We start from the raw sequence: 24,262 nt of genomic DNA on the forward strand, positions 1-24,262 counted from the left end.
CTAATGAAAAGTAACGCATCAGATGATTGGATTTAAATTGATGATTCAATATGAACAAATATCCATGTAAACGATGAGTTTTTCTCGAGCTTACTGAAAATATTACCTTTTTTCGAGTTTTCGTTTCAATTGATTTCAAATATTTCCCGCCAAAGTTTATACTAAACAAAAGATGGCGCTCTCTCTATTGTTAGTTTCAATTTCGCATGGCCGACGAGATTTATACACCTGAAAATTTTTGAGTTAATCTACAATTTCTAAGGCAAATTCAGTATGGCTTTTGTGAAAATCGAAAATTATAGTTCCAAGAGAGTGACATCGGTTGTGTATACTGTTTAAAACACCAAAATTTAATTGAATATTCGTTTAGTGTTTGTTACAAGAGATTCGCGTAGCTTACGGAGCCATATTTATGGAATGCATAAAGAACTGTCAAAAATAATCCATTTTCATCAATGAGAAGTGAGTGATTCTACTATTTTCGTACTTTTTATTCCCAATATTTGTATCAGTAACTGGATTTCACCTATTGGGGAATTACGATGTTGTTACAGTTTCACAACTCATTCTGCTATTTGAAGTTCATGAAATCCCCAGGCATCTTGTTTTCAGATCTAAACAATGCACAAAATACAAAAGCTGTCTTTATTTTGTGTGTGTAGGTTTGATCTTTAGAATCGCTTTCCTCTTTATTAAGCAATTCGATTCGAATAATAAAGGATTTCATGTGCTTTACACTATATCATGTATATAAACAGTTGTCCACACCAAATTGTAGAAATTCAAGGTTAAAGATAATTATCACTTCTTCCCAGGCAGATTTGGTTTGTTTTTAGATCGAAAACTTTGGCATTTAATTTTGTTTTCGCATATTTCTGCTTATAAGTATAATAGTTGTCAACAAATTATAAATTTTTAATAGTCTACTACCAAACTAAGATCTTTTTCTGGAGAATCCTTAATAATGTTCTCAATATAAACTTTTCACCTGTTTGAAACATTGCAATTACTTTTTGTATGAAAGTCCAGGGTTGATGGGTACTATTGTGATTTCATGATAATGCATTTGCTTTGGAAACTGTTGTTCATAGTTTTGGAAACTATAAATTTTGAAATAAATTACAATTTCTCAAGGGATGAATGGTCACCACCTCTTATATGTATTTGATGAATAACTTCTACTTCTATTATATTTGATTACGAATTCTTCGAGGATGAATTCACCTCCATGTGTTATTTTCTTCATTGATTTTTCATTGAAGACTACTGAGCTATGTCGTTAACTTGTAATTATTTCAGATGGGATGGCCAAACGACTAAAAATATCTTTGTACAAGCATGGATCCAGTGGGGCCATGGTCTGCTTATGCTTCTTACAATAGACTAGCAGGAGTGCAGGCTACTTCAACCTCAGGAGAACTCCATCATCATTCTAGTGGTGCCCCCCCTACAACAACAGCCCAACTTCTTACCGCTGGTGGATTTTTATCACCTCCTCCGGTTGGATATGAAACAGTGTTCAGCCCCCTCTTTCATCATGCCTCTGGTGCAAAACCGTCCCACTATGTGACTCCAGTTACACAGCATCGAGCACAGGCTTTGGTGCAGGCGCAAACTGCTGTCACATCAAAACCGAACACCGATGGAGAGTACCATCAAACTCAAGCCTTCTTCGAACAAGGTGGTTCTGCAGCATGGCAACAAAACAGTCCTTTCGGAATCCTACCACATGAGAGTGTCGTTGCCACAACGACGAGCAAAACGGCGCCTTACGAGAATTTCAACCCACATTTTGCCGCTCAAAGTCTGAACCACTTGAATTCTCAAATACCCGGTGGTAATAACAAGACTACATCGAGAGCTCAAAGTCCTCAAGTTTCTACCGCAACTTCTAAAGCTAATGTTTCCCAATCAAACTCTTCCACTTTCTACCAAGTGCCTGTTACATATTCAGGTGGTTCTGAGAGTGCACCCAATAACAAATCATTCACAACCAATTCGAATCTGCAACAGTCTTGCATAGTTTCCTCCACCCCGACTGCGACAGTATCGAAGGAATATCGGGTACCGCAGGCTCCAACTAGGGCTTATCTGAGTTCACCTAATCCCCCGTCGAGACAAATTGAAAAAACTTTCCCTAATAAGCAGAATTCGACACCGGTGCAGGCTAAAAGTCAGGCTCAGAACGAAAGACAGAGAAACAATGAAGAACAGAGCCAATCCTCCCCGATCAGTTTTTCAATCATAGATTCTGGTCAAAACCGAGTTAATTATTCGGGAAACAATGCTTCAGCTAAGAGGCCACCGCAGTTTCCCCAACACGCTAACTACAGACATTACCAGCAGCAGAACACCAACTCGGAGCAGGAGTTTCAAAGACCCAAAAGTGGGTCAGATTACAACAATTCAAACGGTCCGGATTGCAATGTTGTCGTACCAAGGAGGCCCAGTCCCCATCAGGCTCACTCCCAAGCGTCCCCCCTAGGTCATGCTCAGAGCCCTGCATATCCTATGTATAATAGCCCCATGAGTTCCATATCCTCACCTCAGCAGAATTCGAGTAACCAAGTTGCCCCACCGTCACCCTTAGACGTTTCAGTGCCACGTCCAAACTCGCAAAATAACAACGTTGCCTACCCATCTGTCATCACCAGAGCTTTAAACACGGATAAAACGTACCCGGAGAGATTCGATCGGACCAACCAACCCCAGCAGGCCAATCAGAATCAGAACTGTTGGGACGAAAGACAGAACCGTAAATTTCCCAACAACCAATACGCAAACTCCACCAATAATGTAGACATCTCCGTTAGGACCGAACAACCTCAGCAAAGGACAGTCGGTTTGAATATAAGCGAAAGGCAGCAAGCTTACTTTGATACTGCCAGCGGTCACACGGTCACCCTTCAAGATTTGTCGAGTTGTCGTGGAGATCCGATGAGTTTGGTTAAGAATTTGCAGCAGCAGAGTTGTCAGGTGCCGCAGACGGAGATAAAACAGGAAATTGTTAAGCAACCGGCTAAAAGAAGAAAAAGTAACGAGAAGGCTGCTGTTCCAGCTCCAGTGGTGGTTAACGAGGCTCCAGGTAGGTCTTTTTTGTTTGGTGAAAAACTTAATTTTCAGGATTATCTATTCATTCTATGAATATATTATGATTTCTGTGGTTTATAATTAGGAATTAGACCACAGATTCATAAAAAATTAAAAAATTTTCATGAAATGTCACAATTATTCATGTGAACATAGAATTTTAGTTTTCTTCTGTGGTTTCCGGAAGTCACAGACTAATCAAATAGATTTCACAATTTTTTCAATAAGAAGTCAAATAAAATGAAAAATTTCAGGCAGAATACCGCCCCCTGCGCACAGTTCGGGGGGCAACCAGCAACAGCAAAACGGCGCCTACTTCGATTTCGACCGATGGAATTTGGCGCCGCCCACGGCGAAACTCTTCGGCGCCCAGGCGATCCACCAGCAACATCAAGGTCTCATGGTGCCCCATCCGCATGGCCATCACCCCCCTCCATTGCCCTACTTCGCCCCCTTTCACCTTGCTCCGCCACCTCAAGAGTTTCAGACGGCTGTTGAGATAGCCCCCGCCGGCTCTTACGGGGAGCAATCTCCCCAACCATCGACCTCCCAATTTGTACAGCAAGAGGACCAGCCGAAGGTGGTCGTTCCTAACATCGAAGAAGAACTTAATTTCCTGTCGGAAGGTGAGTAATATTTATGGTTAAAAGCCAGGAACCTTGGAGCCGAGTGACAGACTGTGAATTCAATATATAATTGTCAGTTTGACAGGGATAGCCTTGAATTCTTGGAAAATAAATATCTATGTTCCAATGCAAATTGGCGAAATAAGCTCTATGGGTGAAATTAGCTCTTTGGGCGAAATTTGTTCTATGGGTAGAATTAGCTCTATGGGCGAAATTAATTCTATGAGCGAAATTAGCTCTATGACATACTCCACAGACGCTGCCACGGTTAATCCACAGTCACAGAGTTAAAGTTGCCTGGAACAAGGTGTCACAAACGGACATTAGTATCTCATCTTGTTTTTGGCTCTAATTACGTACTTTGTCGTCAGTCACATCTTTAATTTTTTTTAAATACGCGTTATTTGAAGTATGATATGTAGGAATAATGGTGAGGGGCAAACAAACCATCTATGATCATAAACCTTCAAATTTTACAACTCAATATTAATAATAGTCAGGTGCTTATCACTTTCATATCACCACTGAAGAATAAATACTATTCACTGAACGGAAATTTTCTCAAAAAATTGAAAAGGATTCATAAAAACCACATGAAATAATAAAAACATGAACTTAACCAACCCTTGTGTACTCCTCTGACAAAGTGTCGGTTCTGTCAAAGTTAACTGATCCGAAATGCCCTATTTTCTGGTTATCTTTCAGATATAATGCAAATTGAAGTTGGACTTTCAGATTTTGTAAGAAAGTTGTTAATATGAAAGTGCGGTTTGATATAAAACTGACTTATTGACAATATTGGCTAAGTTTTGTGATCATAAATGTAGTTGACCTCAAGTGGCGTGTTACAGCACACAAAGAAACAGCCATTAGTCAACCACAGAACAAACTTTGACTCGCTGGAGTCTCCATTGGTAAATGTCAGTGTCACATGATTGGAGAAGTTTTGTTTTTTAACGAATAATAAGCTTCAGGTTTTAACATTTTTATGATCGCACCAAATTGTATGGATCTTGGAGTAGGCTCCAACTAATGAGGTTCAGTTTTAACCCTGAACGTCAGCCTTCAAAATCAGACGCTTGTTAATTCTATGGTTTCGATGCAGCGATACTCTCCACTTCAGCATGATTTTAGCTCACGTTTTCAAACTGACTATTCTAATTTTTAGGTCCGCCAGTTAAGCAGGCGTCGAACGCGCCTTACAAACCGGTGCCGCCCGCAACGAAGCCCCTGGATAAGCCTTCGGGCCCGGGCGCGGGTTTCATGAGTAGCTACTTAAAATTCCTGCAGGGGGAAAGGGATTCCTCCCCGCCTCCCGCCTCGAGGACGGGGCGTAAACAAACGTGGTCCCGCCCCAGTCCCACCTCCAAGCCTATAAGTCAAGAAGAGGCGAAACCGGATAGCAACGGCGTTCCTTCTCAACCCCTCGTCATAGCCCCGCCCCCAACGCCCGTCGTCACGCGTTTATCTACTCAGGGCGATCCTCAGGACGATCCTCGCTACTTCCCCCTGCCGAAGGAGCGGAAACGCGACAGTTTCGACAGTTCCGACGACGGTTTCAGTTCGGAGGACGATTTTTTCCCCAAGGTCAAGCCGCAGACGCAGGAGAAGAAGACTGTTATCAAGGAGAAGCCGAAAGTGATCAAGGAGCCGAAGGAGAAGAAACCGAAGATGTCTGCCGAGGCGAAGGAGTCGCGGAAACTGCAGAAGCAACAAGAGGCCTTAATGAGAAAGCAGGAGAAGTTGAAGTTGAAAGAGGAGAAACAGAAGGAGAAGAAGTTGAAGGCTATGCAAAAAAGTGAGTGGTTCTTTTATAAGCCCGTGCTCAGTTATATCTGTTTCGTCACGCATATAAAGCGTCCATAGAAACATAGTCAACTGTCATTGTCAATCGATGACATATGATCACAGAACTAGATTTTTTGTGTGGGGTATGCTCCAGAGTAACATATATTATATTCTTTCATTTACGATCTTTGCCTGTTCAATCAGTGTATAGGTCTAACTGGTTGTGCAATGACAAAATGACCAATTTTCAGAATTGAATGCCAGTGCTAACGTTCCCCGTAGAGAGTCCACTAAAAGGGCAGCTAAAGAAAGAAAGAAGAGTGAATCGGCTAGTAAAGAAGACGAAATGGAGGAACCGCCAGAATTCCAAGATTCAGATTCAGACCCAGCTTGGACGCCGAAAGTGAAAGATGATGCCGACGACGATGTGCTGGCAAAATCTAAAAAGAAAGGTCAGTTTTTTCGCCTCTCTTGATTTCTTGTTGACAACAACCTCTCACAGAGTTCGTTTTGAAAAAAAACTCATTGTGGTCAAAAATTTATCTTTCAGGATCCGTTAAAAGGGGTAAGACGAAAAATTTGATCACTGCTGCTGCTGAAGGGGCTGGCATCAAAGAATATGATGGCTACTCCAGTGATGGCATATCACCAAATTCTAAAAAAATCAAACTAGGTAATTTTTAATCTTTGGTGACTTTTTTTAAAGATTTGTTGATTTTCTGTCGGATTTTTGTTTTGTATATAACAATATTATTATTATATCAAAATATATAAGAAATAAGTGGAAATTGTTTGAATTTTGAATTGTGTGGGCGATCAAATTCAATTGATGATAAAAATTCATATTTCTTATTTTCAAGGAAAGTTTTGACATTATTTGATAGTTTTCTCTGGTTTTGTTCTTACATTTATGGTTTCATCACAGAACACCTCAACCACTGAAGTATTCTATGGTAGTCACAAAGCTTTGTCAGCTCTATGTAGAGTTGCAATATTTTTGGACACTTTGGTAGTTGCTCTGTGACAAAACCATCAATTATGCTCAAAACACAGAAAAAATCCCAAATTATATCGATAAACTTGCTTTGAAAACCCAATGTAAATTTTCTATATCACTTCGATTTGATAGCTGGCACCATGGATAACTCGTCTATTGGATGACAATTTTATCTCGTCATCTAGTCAATAATCCTTTTACATTTCAGGTTCTAAGAACAAACAAGCTGGCCCTCCAACTTTAGAAGATAACATAGCCGCTTCTCTTCAAAATAGGAGTATATCATTGAACGATGATAATCCATTTAAGGTAGGAAATTTTCATGATCATTGATAGTTTTTTTTTTTTGCCCAGGTGAATAATTGTCACTAACATATGTCAAAAAAATGCATTCTCTGTGACAGGGGTGGCCAACGAATCTTTTGCGATCGACCGATCAACGTCGGTACGTCGTAAACCATCGAGTTTCAGACTCGTGGTTGTTATATTTTTCCTATTTAATTTAAAATCCCACATAATCATATACTTGACGCTATTTCATTTAGAATTTCAATAATTGCATATGGAATTGGTGGAACACTCAGAATTTTGTTGGTATATAATGGATCTTGGGGTCTCAACAGGTTGGCCACCCTTGCTTTGGGAAATTTTCTTTTCATGTCAAAATGAGTATTCTCTTCACTGAGTAACTCTGGTGGATTAATTGTTTTTTTGCACCCAAACAGTCTAACAGACTGAGGGACAAACAAACCCAGGTAAATTTCTGTTTGGTGTTGTACTATGGATACAAATGAGGTTGTCGGTTCTTACTTGTGACATTTTTCCAGCCAGGTGAATTTGTCGTCATCAAAGCCGATCTGAAACAAGAATGGCCCCCCATATGGAGAGTGGATGGTAAAACTTTATTACAGAAATATGAGCCTTTTGAGCAAGATGGAAGTACACTATATAGGAATATATCCACGGTATGTTTTTATTGTCAACTTCTTGATCGGTAGGTTTTCAATTGAATAAATACTAAAAATTGATTTTTTTTCCAGTATACATCTTGGTCCCCAGATAGTAAGAAGCAATACATGTCAGTGCCAGTTAAGTTTAAGTCGCAAAGTCAACTTGAAATTATTGTTGAGTTTCTCAAGAACGAAATAACCATAATCGACCACGAGTACCAGGAGAAGTGCATGAAATTGAGTGAGGTGTATCAGGACAATTTCGAAGTTTATATACAGACGTTAATATCGCAAGCCTTGGATAATAATTTTTTGACGGAAATTTTTCAAGAGCAAGGTAAGCTGTCCATTTTGAATTTATTTCGTTTTATCGATGTTAAGTTTGCGTTTTTATAGTATATTCTTCGTTATTGATGGATATTTCACATCAGGAGTTGTGTAGTAATTGCTTAAATAACCCCAAGCTTATCTTTTTTTCCAGACGATTATTTTTTATCTAATGTGAAGACAATAGATGACATTACGGAGAGTAAAAAGAACAGTCTCTTAGCCTTACTGAATTGGCCTGTGAGTGTTCAAGCAGCAGTTTGCACATGGCCTTGTTTTAATGTTATAAGAGATGTGAACCTAAGCGATGGTCAATCTAGGAATTGTGCAGCTTGCAATAAGATCGGAATAGCCGTGAGGGTGCTCATGTACGGCCAGCCTTACAATTCAACTACGTTGGAAGGCTGCCAGCCTGATCCCAATGCCATAAGTGAAAAAGTAAGTTGTACATTTTTTTTCTTAGATTTGACACTGGAATGATTTAATTTTTTTTTCAGGACTTCCTCATGTGTAGGATATGTGCTAGTAGGGTTGAACTGATGAATAAGGTCATTCATCAAAAGTATTTAATGTTTATAGAATGTGCTAAACGAGTTAGTGAAAAAAGAGCTTTGGACCCTAATAAAGACACCACATGTATTTTGAACGAATTGTTAGCGGATGAAAATTGGCTAAATCAGGTAGGTTTTCTTTCTAATAATAATTAATTTACTGAGTTTCAGAGTATCGTCAAAGACAAGATTTATATTTAATTTTTTTTTTCCAGTTGTTTTTGGAAGTGAGAACTTGTTGGTCGGAAGTGGACTGTATAGAACACAGTTATAAAGTGAAAAATAATTCTGTGCAGTGATAGTTCGAAAAGCGAAATATTTTTGAAATCGAAACAATAATTTAAAGTTGAATATCAAAAAATTGTGTATATTAAAAAAGAGTTTATATATAAAATTATAAATATATATATATATATATTGATTAATGATTATAAAGATGCCTAGGTTTAGGAATACTTTTAGATTTTTTTAATAGTACAGTTAAATTTTGATTATGCTGTGCATTTTTTTTTTGTTTATAAGAATGTGCTCTGTATATTTTTTTTATATATATGAACAATCAAAAAGTGATATTGTTTATTCCTAATTCAGCATTGGTTAATTTAAGAGCACGAGACACTCATTAAAATAAATCGATATTTCGGTTGTCTTTTTCTCAACCTGCATTATATACATATTGATTTTTTGTTGATTTGAATCGCTTCCTTGATTTCGATGAATGTCTGTTGAACAGTTTCTGTTATGAGATTAATTGGTAACAAATTATTAAATATTTTTAATAATTACAAGTACTTTTGTTATTTGAGTACCATTAGAATTGTTTGAAATTGAGTAATAAATATATCGAATTTAGTTGCTTCATTTATTACAATCTTGTATTGCAAAAAAGCATTTGATAATTTTTTCCGTTTTATGGTTTTTACCATAGATTACCTATGATTTTTACGGTTACGTCATAGAACACCTCAAATACAAAAATATTCTGTGATCTATATCAACTCTATGTTAAATTGACACTTTATTCTGTGGTGAAACCATCAATGTTATGGTCAAAACAGAAAACACTCACATGCATTTGAACATCTCCAGAAAAATTTCTGTTGAAAGAACCACCTCAATTAGAGAATTAAACACCTGCTCATTTGCATTAAATTTATTTTACAGTTACTTGATTCATTGACACCCTTCAACAACAAAGATCTCATTAATGAATAAAAAATTATAAAAAACTCGGCAGAACTGGCGTTATAATACCCTGACAATGGAAAAGATCTGAAAAATTCCTTCTCGTATGGTAAAAATTTTATTATCCCAATAAGACTCACAATTATAAAAAAATGAAGAAACAAAGGAAATAATACATATAAGGATATCATTCGTCATAGATATTCAATGATATTAATACTATTTTACAACTTAATGTTTTATTCAAATGAAAAAACCTGTTTATTATCCTAATTATAATAATTGTGCCACCAAATGCTGAGGAACCCGTCGAATTTCATATCGAAAATGAAAGTTAAAACTGCAAATCTTACTTCAATTATGTCCGAACATAATGAACGAAAGGAACACAACGGAAAAAGTCAAATCGAATTTGCTTTCACAATTATTCATTGCAGGATAACAATGAAAGAACAAAGTGGATGACCAACGACAGGAAATGTACGAATAAAATTAAAAAACGCATGCATATATAGGCACTAGTCATCGTTAAATATTTTTCATGTATAAATATTCCTTTAATTGAAAAGTTAAATTTTATTTGTACATATGAATCATTACACGAGGCCGTTTCGTGAGAAATTTTGCTTGATGGGTAGCCGAATGGAAAAAAAATTTAATACAACTGATTGTCGAAGATCACTCCGGAATTTCAATATTGAATTGTACGAGCCTCCCTCAATCGCGTCTAAATTTAATTGTGAAACCGAGGCACTGTTCAATTTCAATCTGAATCACAGAATTACTAAAAAATATTAAAGAAAAAAAAATTTTTAACCGAACATAAAGTAGGATTCAATAATGACTATCTGTCACTGAATTATGTCGATTTCCATCAAAGATATCCCACGGTTCATCATCTCAATTATTCCTATTGTTTCCCTGCCTGGGCATGCCGTTGTTACGGTTTTGCCTCGGCCTGTTGTTGTAGTTGCCGTTGTTGCTGTTCTGCTGTTGGTAGTAGTTATTCCTTGGCGGCCTGTTCCCCGTCATGTTCGGTAGCTGTTTCAACGAATCGGCCTGCGGGCTGTTCATGTTGGGGTCTTCTAAGCCGTTGTTGGAGATCGCGGTAGGCTGTTGCTGTTGCAGCTGAGGCGGCAGATTGTTGCCTAGCGGGTGGTATTGCGTGGGTAACGGAATTGGTGGGGGTGGAGGATTTACGTAGTTCTGATTCGTGTACGTCTGACTAGGAATCTGTTCTAGGGGGGTATTGTCGATTTCCGAATCCTAAAAGGGAGAAAGAAATTCTCAAAAGCAGATAAATTGAATGCGAGAGGAAATATTCTCAGTTTATGGCTTGAAAAATTAATTCCATCATAGACATAATATGTTCCATACCTACGATTTCGTGAAAAATAAAAAACAAGAAGAAAAATCAACTGTCAGTTGATGTAACAAATATGAAATTATCACATAACCACAGAGAAACAACAAATTTTCTGTGGAAGGTTTCAATGTTTTTTTATGAATTTCAAAATAGTTCATTTGTACAACTCTGGACTCTATGATCTCAAGAGCACAGAACATCAATGGATAAAAACAATTTTAAATACACCATTCTTACCTGAAGGAAGAAGAATGTTCCAGTATTCAACATCTCAGCGATAGGCCTCTGCAGAGGAATCGGGGGCTGGTTAGGCGGCTGCTGTTGGTAGAACATCTGTTCCGGCGGAATAGGCTGATCCATGTTGAGGGGTTCATGCGGTGGTTGGGACGGTATTGGCATCAGGTTATCAGGAACGGTTTCTTGTAAATTGTGTTGCTGTTCAGTTTCAATGAATTGTTCCTGTTCTTCCTGTACGTAAACTCCCTCATCCCCCTCGATCACAGCTGGTTCCACATAATCCTGTAAACACAAATGGAATTTGAGACAAATCAAGCATCAGTTATTCCTTTTAGAATAGATAGAAATTGATTTGTTCTTACTGGAGCTTGATCGAAATAGCCACTTTCGTGAATTTTTCCAAGAATTTCCTTAACTTGGCTGTAGGTACCTCCGAACACTTCTTTTGGTTTGCCATCAACAACTGCTAAAAGATGCTCAGCGGCTGCCTGAACTTCGTTGGTGAATGCTGTGGGGTTCCCACTTTCATGTTTTGGGGTAACAGCAGGGTATATGTCATCCAATAACCTGATCGGATAAGTTTTCGTCAAATAATCGTAACATTATGTTGAAGAGCAAGGGATAAAAATGAACAACAGTAATCGAAAAATCGATATGGAATGAATGAAGAGATATCTCAATAATTTATCAAAAAAAATTCTTACTGAAGATCACTCTCATTCAATTGGGCAGCTCCATTCCTCCCATGTAGGAAATCGTCCCGTACAGCCTCATTTCCCATTTGATTTAGAGCGTCTTGCACCAGAAGGATTTCCCTCAACCTCGCAAGTTCGGCCTGACTTTTTTGTTGAGCCTCCTTTTTCGCCTGTTTCTTGGCTTCTTTTTCTGAATTACTCGCAATTCCGAGGAACTGTTTGCATAGATCCCTGGCGAATTCCAAGGTCTGCACCACTTCGTCATATTTGGCAACAGCAATCTTTTGATCAGAATTCAATTCCTTTCCAGCATTTTGCAAATCTCGGTAAGATTCTAATTTGGACTGAAATTTTTCTTCCATTAGGAACGGAAATGGTAGTCGTGAAAGAAACATGACTACACCATTGATAATTACTTATCATTTTTGAGATAAAAATTCGTTTCGTTATTTCTTTGAATACCGGTATAAATATTTACGTTATTATTTTTAATATCCGATTGCTTGAAAACAAATGGCAATGCGTTGTTATCAAATAAGACATGTAACCGTCCTAAATATCGTGTAATATGATTCTTCTCGTCATTATTCATACATGAATCAATTCTCATAACATGAGAAAGAAAAACAACAATCTTACTTTAATTCAAACCGGCTTAGGCCAATAACAAAACCGATGAAATTATTTCTCGAGGCTATGCATCATTACTCATGAATGGTCGGCATGTTATCGGCATTTTCTCTTTTTTGTGAACAATTAACAATGAGATATACAAGCTTGTCGATGTAAATGTGCAGATTCCGTCGGGGGACTTACCTTTCTCTTTTCCAAATTTCTAATTTTGTGTTCTATAATGGTAATAGCTTGCCTCAAAGGTGTAAGGGAACCCGAATTTTCCGGAGCACCACTACCATCGGGGCTAGAATGCTTGTCAGTTTTGACGTTTGCCGCTGAAGGCATTATTCTGGATTTTTTATATTGTTTTAATTAATACTACTTCCCTATTAACCTATCAAAAATCAGATGCACGTTGAACTCTCCAAAAATGAGTTCACCAAAACTCAAAGCTCTGTTGACGACACAAAAGATCTCTCCATTGAAAAAGACGACCGACAGACTTGTACGAAATTTCCGGAAACGAGTATTTTCGCACTACGATTGGCGCATTGAAAAACCGGATGTAGTATAAGGAAAGCGGGAAATTTGAACTGAAAGGAAATGTATTTTAAATTTTTGAAAAAATCTTCAAATGAAAAAATGCAATGAACAGAATTCTTGAATAAGTAACGTATGTTTAACTATTTTGTCATTGTATTAAACCATTTTTTTCATATCATTGTCAGTAGGGCCATACAAAAAGAAAATAAAATCCTCATGAGATTTGAAGACGTTTGAATTATACTTCTGTAGTCAATTTAAATAATTAATTTCACTCTTAAATATATTTAATTCTCTTTCGAGAACAATCTACCTACCTAATTCAACTCTTTGGTTTTTGGTTAAAGAATTCGATGCTCTGTGAGTTGAAGTTATGTTTTTATGGTTATGTCTTCACATATGTGAAAGTTGAAACTAAAATTTAGAAATATCGTATTAATTGTTTTCTAAGTAATTCTGTACAAGGCAAAATGAGTAAAAAAAACCCATGTATATTACAAGCTGTCGTATTTACAGATACTTTTAACGATGAGTTTTATCCATTAACCCAAGATTTACCCTCCGTAAGTTCCTTTTTAACATTCTGGGCAAAATTAATGATTGCTGACCCATACATTTTTCAGACTCTCATACCACTTATGGATAAGCCCATTCTAAGTCACACATTGGAAGCTCTACAAGCAGGTGGGGTGCAAGAAGTATTTCTTTTCTGCAAGTCTGGTATCAGTGCAATTCAAGAATTCATAAGGTATTATTTTTTATTGTACTATAAAACTTGTTATACTGACTATTGAAAATCGTTCAGGAAAGCTCAAGAAGAGAAAGTATTATGGTCTTTCCTCAAGATAGAGCTCATTAGATCTGAGAGCTGTCGAACCCTTGGAGATTGTCTCAGAGATTTAGATGGAAGAGGTTTAATTAGAGGTGACTTTGTTCTTGTTGAACCAGGAGCTATAGCAAATATTGACCTCCTTCCAATTTTCAGGAAGCATAAGTAAGGAATTATTATTCATCAATAAATATTTGCATAAGTTTTGACTAAACTTTTTTAGAGAAATAACAAGAAATGACAAAGGAGCATGTTTAACAATGATTTGTATGAAGACAGGAATAGAACAAAATATGGAATGTGAAGCAGATGATTGCATGTATGTTACAAGTCCAGAGGGTAAATTAGTGTATTATAAAACTTATTTTAATGCAGCAGATAGGAAGACGAGTGTTCCAATGGTGGGTTTAATGAAAATTCAATTATTATTGCAGTTTCTCCAACTTCAACACTAGGAGATGAATCATTCATATTTTTTTTAGGACATTATCTTAAAATATGACCGACTCAGTTGGCATCGTGGCCAGAGAGATATTCATATATCCATATGTTCAGAGAAATTTCTACCTCTTTTCTCAGACAATTTCGATTTCGAAACAAAGGAAGAGTTTATTAAAAACTTATTGATGAACGAAGATGTGATGGATTGTTCCATGTATGTACATGAAATAAGTGGAGTATCTTACGGAGGCGCTATAATAAACTGGCAAAACTATCAGTCCATAAGGTAGATAATTTTCCAGATTCATATGGCATTTTTTCATTGCACTTTCTTCATTTTCAGTTTCGAATTATTTGACATGAGCATAAAAAAATCTTCTAGTGGGTGAGTAAACTTTATACATAACCATAGAGTTTCATAGATATAAATTTTGCTTTCATGCAACAGTTCATTTCAGAAAATCTCAAAAATGGTACAATTCAGCTGTAGGGAACTTTGTACTTGTGATGTTATGTTAATTTTTCCAATTAATAAGTACCTAATCTTCATTTTACTAAAGCTGTTCTTTCTATTTTCAGATATAAAGAAGTAAATTCAAAAGATTCCAAACTTAGATCTATCGTTGGTCCAAATACTAGAATTCCCAGTTCTGCTAAGGTTTCAAGGTGTATTATTGGGGAAAATGTAACTATTGGAAAGAATGTGTGTTTAGAGGATGCTATAGTTTTTTCAAACTCTAAACTTGGTGATAATGTGAAAGTTAGGTTAAGTGTCATCGGATCAAATTGTACTATAATGAACAATTGTGAAATTTTGAATAATTGTGTGTTAGGTAATAATGTACAAATTAGTGAAAAAACAATAGTGGATAAGTGTTTGATTCAAGCTACTCCGCCGGAATTCTGTGAGTATAAATATTTTCAAATTTCGTAAAGTGTTAGTAAATATTTATTTTGCATCTGTTTCAGGTGATGAAAAGGATATTTTAGGAGATCATGCATACATAGCATCTATCGAAAGAAGTGATATTCCAGAAATGAAGACTACTGAAAAAGTGCAGCAAACACTACAAGAACTCTCAGAGTATGTTGAAACGGACTCTGAAGACGATGAGTCCTCTGGGCAATCTCCAGAAGAGGATACAGATCGTATGTACTAAATTGATTTCCTAATAATTCAATAAAAAAATTGGTGAACTACAATGCAGAAAAAGCTAACCAAAAAATTTATTTTTTTCAGTTTTTCTAAATGAAGTTGTTGAAAGTTTGACGAGAGGTCTTGAAGACGATGTTAACTGTGAAAACTTAATTTTTGAAATAAATGGCTCTAGATATGCTTATCACATACCACTCGAAGAGGTAGGTGTAGTTTATGTGAAAAATAGCATCTCAATTGGAATGTTCTGTTACTCATCTATAATTCCAGGTGAACTTCTTCGTAATAAAAGGTATTCTGAAAATATTTTCACAAAAGACGTCCGAGATCAAATTTTTAGCAAAAATTTTGTCAAAGTTCAAGATGATCCTTAAAAATTATATTCGTAATGAAGCATCAATGAAGGATTGTTTAGCGGCAGTAGAGGTGAGGATTAGGATGCATATTTAAGGCGTTTCTTAGTTTAACTTGTGCATTATCTCTAATAATTTATCATTAATTTCAGGATCAAGCAGTTAGTAGCGGAGAGGAAGATAAGGACTGGGTTTTGTTCATTCTGAAATGGTTTTATCAAAATGATATATTATCGGAAGATGCAATTCTGAACTGGGGTAAAGCTCTACATCCAGAGGAGAAATTATATATTAAAATACACCCGTTCTTGAAATGGTTAGAAGAAGCAGATGAGGAATCGTCTGAAGATGAAGATTGAAATTTTTAAGCTATTTACGTTAATACTAAATAGAATTTTTGAGACGATTGATATAAATCTAATGATATATGTTTATCGACGATGATAACTAATTGTGACTGAAAACTAATAAATTCTCAAAAGAAAGAGTTGCATTATTTCGAAGAATCCGATAGATTTCCCTGAAAAAAAATTCGTTAGAACTGAAATAAAAATTTGTAGCAAATTCAAGAACACTCATGTCAGAAAATCACCTTTATTCTCTGAATAAAATCTGCTGACCAATTGATAACTTCTATAAATAATTTCATTTTACTTTTCAAAGTGAATATTTGTATAAAATTATTTACAATTGAATAGTACATTAAAAACTATACATCGCCGTTTATGCTAAAAATACAACAAAGAAAATGAAGAACATAATCAGTACTCCGAATATTTTAATCATCAACCACCTATTAGAACTTACAGAGTGGAAATACCGAACAATCTGCGCATGGGCCGCTTCAATATTCAGTTCCGCATCAGCCACATTGGAGTCGATTCTTTCGACCGTTTCCTCTTGCTCTTTAACCATGTGCGCTAACTGTTGAAAAATTCCACCTATTTCTACTATCGTTGATTCAATATATTGCATGGTTTCAGCTCTGTTCTGCAAATAATTATCTGTTTCATCGTACATCAAGGCTGCTTGTAACTGAGTTCGTTGTTGAGGTACCAGAGCTGTGTTTTCCAAGTTGATACTGACTTGATTCTCCTCTTGTAGTAATAAGCTACCTTTAAAATAAAATTATTCAAACTAGAATGACTCACATTGAAAAAAAAAGATCTAATTACCTTGAGTGGGTCCACTAGGAGGTGGAAGACCCCCTTGGGAAAACTGCTCTCTCCTACTTTTTTGGTGTTTTAGATTTTCAGTTCTGACCTCAAGAACCTGTTTGAAATGTGTCGACATGCTAGCTAATTTAGACTGTAAAGCTAATACTACATTACTGGAATGGGATTGTAGATGTTTCCCGTTAGATTGGTGTCTTTGTCTTTTCGAGACTTCTTGCAGCTGAGCAATCTGCTGATTCAAGCTATTCAAATCTCCCTTAATCATATATGTCAATTCCTGAATTTCTGAAGATTTATCATCAAATAAAGATTTCCTTTTAGCCACTATAAGTAAATATAAGTTAACAATAGACTGGTGATATGAAACGAAACTCACATAATGTTAATTTTTCTAATTTTGCGTATGTGCTTGTTATATTCCTTCCGACATTTTTAGCAACCAACATAAACTCAGAATGGCTTTGTATTGCTTTTGATTTTTTTGGATCTTGTGCCGATACTGCCCTAACTATGTTCCTTCCCTGCAACGTTTGGACAGTATTCACAAATTCTCCGGTTCTATCTCTTGCAGCCATAACTGGTTCTGGTTCAACGGTATCTTCTAAGGAAAAATCGTCGGTCACATTATTGGGGTATCCACCCGAAGTGAAACTGCTTTGTTGACTCCAAGGAGTTGGACCTCCTAGAATGAGGGGCTCATTTTCAGAGCCAACACGCCTCCTTCTAGGTAGCATTGCATTATAAGACCTTTCACCTATATTCCTCTACTTATAGCTGGAATTTCACACCATATGTCCAAGCACCCAGTTTCCTTTACTGATTAATTTAATTGATTACTTCTTCATGAACGATAATATAAATAACAAGAAATCAATGTCAACGTTTGTAGTAAATCTCATTAACAAAAAATCGTCCAATATACTTAACAAAATTATTACAAATTACAATACTGACACTGACGTGACTGACGTACACGTCAGACCATCATCGATGGTCTCTGCACCAGAGACCATCGCACCAGTTTTCTTTATGAAAGTGGTTGTCCCTGGTCAGAATTCCCGTATTTAGCAGATTTCAAACTAGTTTTCGCTATTTCCATCTCAATATCCATAATTTCTTGTCTGGAACTCATGTTGAAAATTTGTTCCGAATTTTTGAGTTCACTGCACTTAAAATTGAAGATTCCATTTTTTGAAGATAAGCTTTCAACACGCGTACCTTCCAGAAAAATCATCAGGGATGTGATAAATATTCTGAAAGTGCGACTTTTCTAGTAATAAATTTAGAAATTTCATCGTCCTCAGTGCAACTATTCGGTCATGATTAATTTTTAAGTGAACCCATATTTTTCGCGTACCTTCCAGAAAAAATCTATGTATTTTGAACACATACAACAAAAATTATTCATTTATGTGCTTCAAATCTCTACACTAATTTAAAAAATTCAATATTAACGACAAGATTTCAAGCACAGGAATGATTGATCAATAAAACTTGATTGATGGAATAAGAAAACTTTATTCCTTACATTATCATACAGATAAAAAAATTAACGGTTAGATTTGGCTACTCTCTCTAATTCATCCTTCTTCTTGATGGCGTAAGAATTTGACGATCCCTGAAAAAATACACAATTAAATTCAAATTCTAGGTCAACAAACGAAATACCATATTCAAATATAAACATACATGTAGTATACCACACATTATGGTACAAAGAATAATATCCAAGATACCACAAAGAAAGCACAGTATACAAAATTATATAGTCCTAAAGCGAAGCTGCCAAGTAAATTTTCATACAAGACAGAATTAGAAAGGACAACTTCACAATAAATCAAAAGATCCAATGAAGATTACCTTTGCAGCGTTGATGAGCTCATCAGCCAGACATTCAGCAATTGATTTGATATTTCTGAATGCAGCCTCTCTGGCACCGGTGCAGAGTAACCACAGAGCCTGGTTCACTCTCCTTAAAGGAGACACATCCACAGCCTGTCTCCTTACTGTACCAGCTCTACCAATACGGGTTGAGTCTTCCCTTGGTCCAGAATTGATGATGGCCGAAACCAGAACCTGTAAAACTGAACATTTTGAAAATCCAAACAAAACAAATATCACCCTACATTTTAATTAGTATTTCAGATTACAAAAAATCAACAAGTTTGAGTTCTGTCAAGAGGTGTCAGAAATTTTATAATTCATCATGTGCATATAAAACTCTTAAATTACAAGTCAGATGATATTTTACCTGCAAAGGATTTTCACCAGTCAAGAGATGAATAATCTCAAATGTGTGTTTCACTATCCTAACTGCCATCAATTTCTTTCCATTATTTCTACCATGCATCATGAGGGAATTCGTCAACCTTTCAACAATAGGACATTGTGCTTTCCTAAAACGTTTAGCGGCATATCTTCCAGCTGAGTGAGGGAGATACTTAGCATTCTTCTCCTTGACTGCAATGTAATCCTGAATAACAAAGTAAGTAATCAGAAATAGAATAACACAGATTACTCGGTGAAATTTTTAATATTTTATCAGATTTTATATTTAATTATCACCAAAAACATTGTCTGAAGAGGTGTCAGAAAATTTAATACTCATCATGGTAAAAGATGTGAGACATTTCCATTCATTGGTAAAACTAACCTGCAATGAGATATCATTGACTTGGACATCTTCGCACACCCATTTTCCAAATAACTTGATCTCAGGTAGTTCCGCAATTTGCAGACCTCCTACGTTATCTTGAACATCATCAAATTCATCAACCATTTTAACCCCTGCAACAAAAACTATGTAGAGTAAAATACATAATTACTAAAGAACAATGTTCAACATGGAGAATCATCAGACAGTGTTTTCACCAATGTTTTATTCTGCCAAGAGGTGTCAGAAAGTAATGTATCTCATCATAGCAGTTTGAATTTAGTACCGTTTCGGTAGCATGCAAACACGTGTCCCTAACCTAACTATAATCTTTGTTAGAAACCAGATAAGGGGAATATTGACGCAATGTTCATTATAAATGATAGAAAATAATTTCCTCTCGATATTATGTACCTGCTAGCTATATTAATATTAACTTAATATTAAAATACTTACGAATATATTGGCCACGCTCACACCACCATAAGCATCAGCATGAAAGGAGGCTCTTGTCAAATCCGCCATTACTAAAGAGGTTAGGCCATAGATAAGACCTGAGTAACTACAGAAATTTCATTTACTTCTTATATCGATGGACTTAGGAAAGACTGAGAAATAAAAATTTGCAGAAAAAACAATTATTCAAGATATGCCCTCATGAAAGCTTACAAATAGTAAAAAATGGTTGTCTCTGAACAATATCTACTGTGTTACCTGTGGATATTACTCAAGATTGAAAAACTTAAGGTTGGTTGTCAAAAATCAATCGAACCAACCTATCAATATTTTTGAACAAACTCTTTGCTACTTTTTTCAATTTCTAAAAAACGTTGAACGCTTCATTCTTCATTTAATTTTGTCTGAAGAAACCGTTAAAAAAGGCATTCCAAAGTTTGCGAAAGCAATATTCGATTTTGGACTTTTTTTTCTCAAAGTTGCCTGATTGATAAATGTCAATGTAATGATTCAAAACATACACGTAGCTTAAATTATAAAATAATAATTGTACATTTAAATTTCTACAAAAAATAATATATTAAAATTAAAATAATGAGTTCGATTCGCCAAAAACAAATAAGTATGCTGTTATATGAATATAATGTTCGATCCATTATTCTTTTCTTAATTTGCAGCTGCTATTAAGCAAATGTTGAATTTCAATCAACCCCAAATGAAATTAACACCTTCTGAGCCTGTCTGGAAGGTTTTAATTTATGACAAGACTGGTCAAGACATAATATCCCCCTTGATTTCAGTAAAAGAGTTGAGAGAACTTGGAGTTACACTATTTGTGTAAGCAATGAAATCACATAAGAACGCATATTCTGAAAAAGTCTATTTCTAGGCAATTACACTCTGATCGAGATCCTATCCCAGAAGTCCCCGCTATATACTTTTGTGCCCCCACAGATGAAAATCTGACAAGAATTAGTCAGGACTTTCAGAGGGGCGTTTACGACATATACCACCTAAATTTTATTTCACCCATTTCGAGACAAAAATTGGAAGATTTAGCGTCAGCTGCCATAGCTTCAAACAGTGTAGCAAATATTCAAAAGGTTGAGTTTGAAATTGCTCATTATTGAATTAATAAAAATTAAGGATTTGTAGGTATACGACCAATATTTGAATTTTATATCTCTAGAAGATGATATGTGTATATTAAGGCATCAAAAAAGTGATCATCTATCTTATTATGGTATGTTTCTCTGACATTAATCATATATATCCTAGGAGTGATTCATTCTATAATTTGCAGCTATCAATAAGGGAGATATAAAGGATACTGAAATGGACAATATAATAGATAGTATAGTAGAGAGCCTTTTTTCAGTATTTGTTACATCAGGTAAGTACCTGATGGAATGGAGAATATAAGCTGAAATTTTTTATCTTTGTAGGTAGTGTTCCCATTATAAGAAGTCCAAAGGGTAATGCTGCTGAACAAGTTTCCCAAAAGTTGAACCAGAAATTGAGGGAAAATCTTTTTGGAGTCAGAAATGATCTTTTTCATACGGATACTCAGGCAGGAAATTTCAATTTTCAGAGACCACTCTTGATCATTTTAGATAGAAACATTGATATGGCAACTCCCTTACATCATACTTGGACTTATCAAGCTTTAGCACACGATCTACTGTCGATGTCTCTGAATAGAGTTATTTTAGAGGAGAGCACACCATCAGGAGGTAAACATATGATCAGGAAAATTGGGCGCTGTGAATGTAAAAAGCTTGGGCTGAGTGAAAAATTTGAAAACTCTCTTTTTTAAGAAGAGTTCAATATTTCTTTTTCCTAGGAGTTAGAGCCAAAAACAAATCATGTGAACTGGATTCTAATGATAAATTTTGGATGACACACAAAGGATCGCCTTTTCCCACTGTTGCTGAAGCAATCCAAGAGGAATTGGAACAGTACAAGTCCTCAGAAGAAGAAGTTAAAAAACTCAAATCGTCCATGGGCATAGATTCTGAAAACGATATTGCATTGTCTCTAGTAACCGATAACACAGCAAAAATCACATCGGCCGTCAATTCCTTGCCGCAACTTCTAGAAAAAAAGAGATTGATAGATATGCACACATCTCTAGCCACAGGTAATAAAAACCAGCCGGCAAGCACAAACCACTGAAATTCAGGTTTTAGCTATTTTGAACTCGATAAAACAGAGGAAATTGGATACCTTCTTCGAATTGGAGGAAAAAATTATGTCAAAGACCCAGGGGGTTGATAAGCAAGTGCTAGATTTGATTTCTGACCCTGAAGCTGGAACTCCTGATGATAAATTGAGATTGTTCATTATTTATTACATTTGTTCAACACATATATCGGAGTCGGAAATGAACCGATTTGAGAATGCGTTAGTTGAAGCTGGTTGTGATTTATCCGCTCTAAAATACATTAAAGTGATGAAGTGAGTATTAGTATCTGTATTTATTGATTCAGATTGGTAAGATTTATGGTTTTCCATTATTTTTGAAATGAAGGTAAAGTTGATCTAACCTAAATCGGACAAAATCGTTGGAAATTGACAGTTCTGAATTAGGTTAGATAAGCCTAACCTGTGATACTAACTGAAGGATCTACATAATTGGAGTTTTTGAATTTCGCTCCCCATTTCTATCAATCGATAACTTTCAGGAGTTTTACCAAGTTATCAGCTGGTCCTAATCAATATGAAGGAGCTGGAACGAAAACGGTCAACATGTTTTCCAAATTGGTATCGCAAGGGTCCAACTTTGTGATGGAAGGAGTAAAAAATTTAGTTGTCAAGAGACACGTATGTACTTCTACAAATGGGAAATAATTAATTAATAAAAATGATACTTTTTTTAGAACTTACCTGTTACAAGAATTGTGGATAATTTGATGGAATTCAAAAATAGCCAAGAATTGGACGAGTATCTTTATTTAGATCCGAAGCAGTTGAAATCGGCTAAAACTCCTAAAAATCGGGCATCCTTTCAGGATGCTTTTGTTTTCATAATAGGTGGAGGAAATTACATAGAATATCAAAATCTTGTTGATTATGCTAAGGTAATTTGAGTCTTGATTTGAAAATATCTGCTAATTAAATTCTGAATTATTTTTCTCAGCAAAAAACTACAGCTGGAAATACCAAAAGGATAACATATGGTGCTTCGACATTAAACAATGCCAATCAGTTTTTGAAGCAACTAAATTTATTAGGGCAGGACCTTATGACAAACAAATTTCAATAATTTATATTAGTTGTTCTTATTAAAGTAATTTTAAGATGGTTTATTTTTCTGTTATACACCAATTTTTCAATAAATTTTCATTTTCTAGACGATCTATATTGACCCCCCTAAAAAATAATTATATATTTTGCTGGGTAAAATCTGTCTAGGAACAAGTTCTGAAATGCGGTCATGGTACCTATATAATATTTAATTAACAATCAGTTGACTTCTTAAATTTACAAAAGCATAGTTCCGCGTTATTGAATGAATTCAGCTTATGAGAAATTTTTTTCCATAGAGTTGAGCTTTTTTCTCGAAAGCGAGAGATTTGATGGGAGTATCTTCTTCATAAAATGGATTCATTGAATATTTGATATAGGTCTCGTAAATTTCCGAGAAAAAATTTTTAATTCCATCATCGTTACGTACATCATGAACAATCACGAATCTTATAAGACTGGCAGTTACGAATGCAGAAACAAACCACTGATTGAATTTGTCTACGGATTTCAAGTTCATATTATGTGTTTTCCATTTGTGTTCGTCGATCAAATCGAGAGCTGAATGTGCTATGAACTGATTTAGATGCCTGTGGTCTTCCTTCTGAAAAATTTAATTGAAAACGGATAAGGTTGCTAGTATGTTTTACCTTTGAATCCTTGCTACTTGTGAATTCCATTTCGAATAAAGGCGTATCTTTGTGACCGACAATAACAAAATAGTAACTGCTCCCCATCTTCTAATTAATTAATAATTTATAGTTTATTTCAGAGAAAAACTCAAAAAACTGTTTATTTACATTTAGTTTTTTTATTGTTGAGTGACGTGTACGTCAAATTTTCCTCGTAAATCATTCAGTTAGATATTCAATCTTGAAATTACAGTCACCACCTAAATCTTCTGCAACGAAAAAGTGCGATGATATTATTTCTGCAAACAGTATTTTAAAATTTCAAATTTTAGTATTATTTCATTCATAAAT

At 35.6% G+C, this 24,262-nt stretch overlaps 7 protein-coding genes across 8 annotated transcripts; 3 read left to right on the top strand and 4 right to left on the bottom strand.

Annotated features, from left to right (window-relative positions):
- Positions 1 to 184: 184 nt before the first annotated feature.
- On the top strand, positions 185 to 9,181 carry LOC123310547. Its single transcript, XM_044894060.1, has 12 exons — positions 185 to 462; positions 1,300 to 3,085; positions 3,345 to 3,716; positions 4,885 to 5,514; positions 5,756 to 5,956; positions 6,055 to 6,177; positions 6,710 to 6,810; positions 7,329 to 7,466; positions 7,542 to 7,788; positions 7,933 to 8,216; positions 8,276 to 8,458; positions 8,545 to 9,181. The coding sequence occupies exons 2-12, from the start codon at positions 1,339 to 1,341 to the stop codon at positions 8,626 to 8,628; spliced, it is 4,110 nt and encodes a 1,369-aa protein (XP_044749995.1). The 5' UTR covers positions 185 to 462; positions 1,300 to 1,338; the 3' UTR covers positions 8,629 to 9,181.
- Positions 9,182 to 9,467: 286 nt separating this feature from the next.
- On the bottom strand, positions 9,468 to 12,956 carry LOC123310548 (caprin homolog). The gene is made up of 5 exons (XM_044894061.1): positions 12,629 to 12,956; positions 11,822 to 12,156; positions 11,480 to 11,684; positions 11,118 to 11,399; positions 9,468 to 10,780 (listed from the first exon to the last, which is right to left on the bottom strand). Exons 1-5 carry the CDS (start codon positions 12,770 to 12,772, stop codon positions 10,415 to 10,417), a joined length of 1,332 nt encoding a protein of 443 aa, XP_044749996.1. The 5' UTR covers positions 12,773 to 12,956; the 3' UTR covers positions 9,468 to 10,414.
- Positions 12,957 to 13,337: 381 nt separating this feature from the next.
- LOC123310214 (translation initiation factor eIF-2B subunit epsilon) lies at positions 13,338 to 16,234 on the top strand. Its single transcript, XM_044893656.1, has 11 exons — positions 13,338 to 13,533; positions 13,594 to 13,718; positions 13,776 to 13,964; positions 14,023 to 14,200; positions 14,282 to 14,526; positions 14,584 to 14,625; positions 14,820 to 15,145; positions 15,210 to 15,389; positions 15,481 to 15,599; positions 15,667 to 15,822; positions 15,902 to 16,234. Exons 1-11 carry the CDS (start codon positions 13,441 to 13,443, stop codon positions 16,106 to 16,108), a joined length of 1,860 nt encoding a protein of 619 aa, XP_044749591.1. The 5' UTR covers positions 13,338 to 13,440; the 3' UTR covers positions 16,109 to 16,234.
- Positions 16,235 to 16,329: 95 nt separating this feature from the next.
- Positions 16,330 to 17,899, bottom strand: LOC123310215 (syntaxin-5). Its single transcript, XM_044893657.1, has 3 exons — positions 17,301 to 17,899; positions 16,925 to 17,248; positions 16,330 to 16,864 (listed from the first exon to the last, which is right to left on the bottom strand). Exons 1-3 carry the CDS (start codon positions 17,656 to 17,658, stop codon positions 16,473 to 16,475), a joined length of 1,074 nt encoding a protein of 357 aa, XP_044749592.1. The 5' UTR covers positions 17,659 to 17,899; the 3' UTR covers positions 16,330 to 16,472.
- A 523-nt stretch (positions 17,900 to 18,422) lies between these two features.
- LOC123310216 (40S ribosomal protein S5-like) lies at positions 18,423 to 20,169 on the bottom strand. Its single transcript, XM_044893658.1, has 5 exons — positions 20,034 to 20,169; positions 19,578 to 19,711; positions 19,176 to 19,397; positions 18,785 to 19,000; positions 18,423 to 18,542 (listed from the first exon to the last, which is right to left on the bottom strand). Exons 2-5 carry the CDS (start codon positions 19,701 to 19,703, stop codon positions 18,474 to 18,476), a joined length of 633 nt encoding a protein of 210 aa, XP_044749593.1. The 5' UTR covers positions 19,704 to 19,711; positions 20,034 to 20,169; the 3' UTR covers positions 18,423 to 18,473.
- Positions 20,170 to 20,503: 334 nt separating this feature from the next.
- LOC123310213 (protein sly1 homolog) lies at positions 20,504 to 23,382 on the top strand. The gene is made up of 11 exons (XM_044893655.1): positions 20,504 to 20,655; positions 20,711 to 20,870; positions 20,923 to 21,136; positions 21,189 to 21,276; positions 21,337 to 21,426; positions 21,479 to 21,766; positions 21,877 to 22,173; positions 22,223 to 22,490; positions 22,718 to 22,856; positions 22,913 to 23,113; positions 23,173 to 23,382. The coding sequence occupies exons 1-11, from the start codon at positions 20,628 to 20,630 to the stop codon at positions 23,296 to 23,298; spliced, it is 1,899 nt and encodes a 632-aa protein (XP_044749590.1). The 5' UTR covers positions 20,504 to 20,627; the 3' UTR covers positions 23,299 to 23,382.
- A 90-nt stretch (positions 23,383 to 23,472) lies between these two features.
- LOC123310217 (probable trafficking protein particle complex subunit 2) lies at positions 23,473 to 24,259 on the bottom strand. Of its 2 annotated transcripts, XM_044893659.1 has the most exons (3): positions 24,080 to 24,259; positions 23,930 to 24,019; positions 23,473 to 23,883 (listed from the first exon to the last, which is right to left on the bottom strand). In XM_044893659.1, exons 2-3 carry the CDS (start codon positions 24,014 to 24,016, stop codon positions 23,551 to 23,553), a joined length of 420 nt encoding a protein of 139 aa, XP_044749594.1. In that variant the 5' UTR covers positions 24,017 to 24,019; positions 24,080 to 24,259; the 3' UTR covers positions 23,473 to 23,550. The 2 variants fall into 2 exon arrangements, with proteins under 2 accessions (XP_044749594.1, XP_044749596.1); XM_044893661.1 differs by having other exon boundaries at positions 23,473 to 23,880; positions 23,930 to 24,259.
- Positions 24,260 to 24,262: the final 3 nt, after the last annotated feature.

The sequence above is a fragment of the Coccinella septempunctata genome, chromosome 3 (assembly GCF_907165205.1).
Source record: "Coccinella septempunctata chromosome 3, icCocSept1.1, whole genome shotgun sequence".
NCBI classification, from domain to species: domain Eukaryota; kingdom Metazoa; phylum Arthropoda; class Insecta; order Coleoptera; family Coccinellidae; genus Coccinella; species Coccinella septempunctata.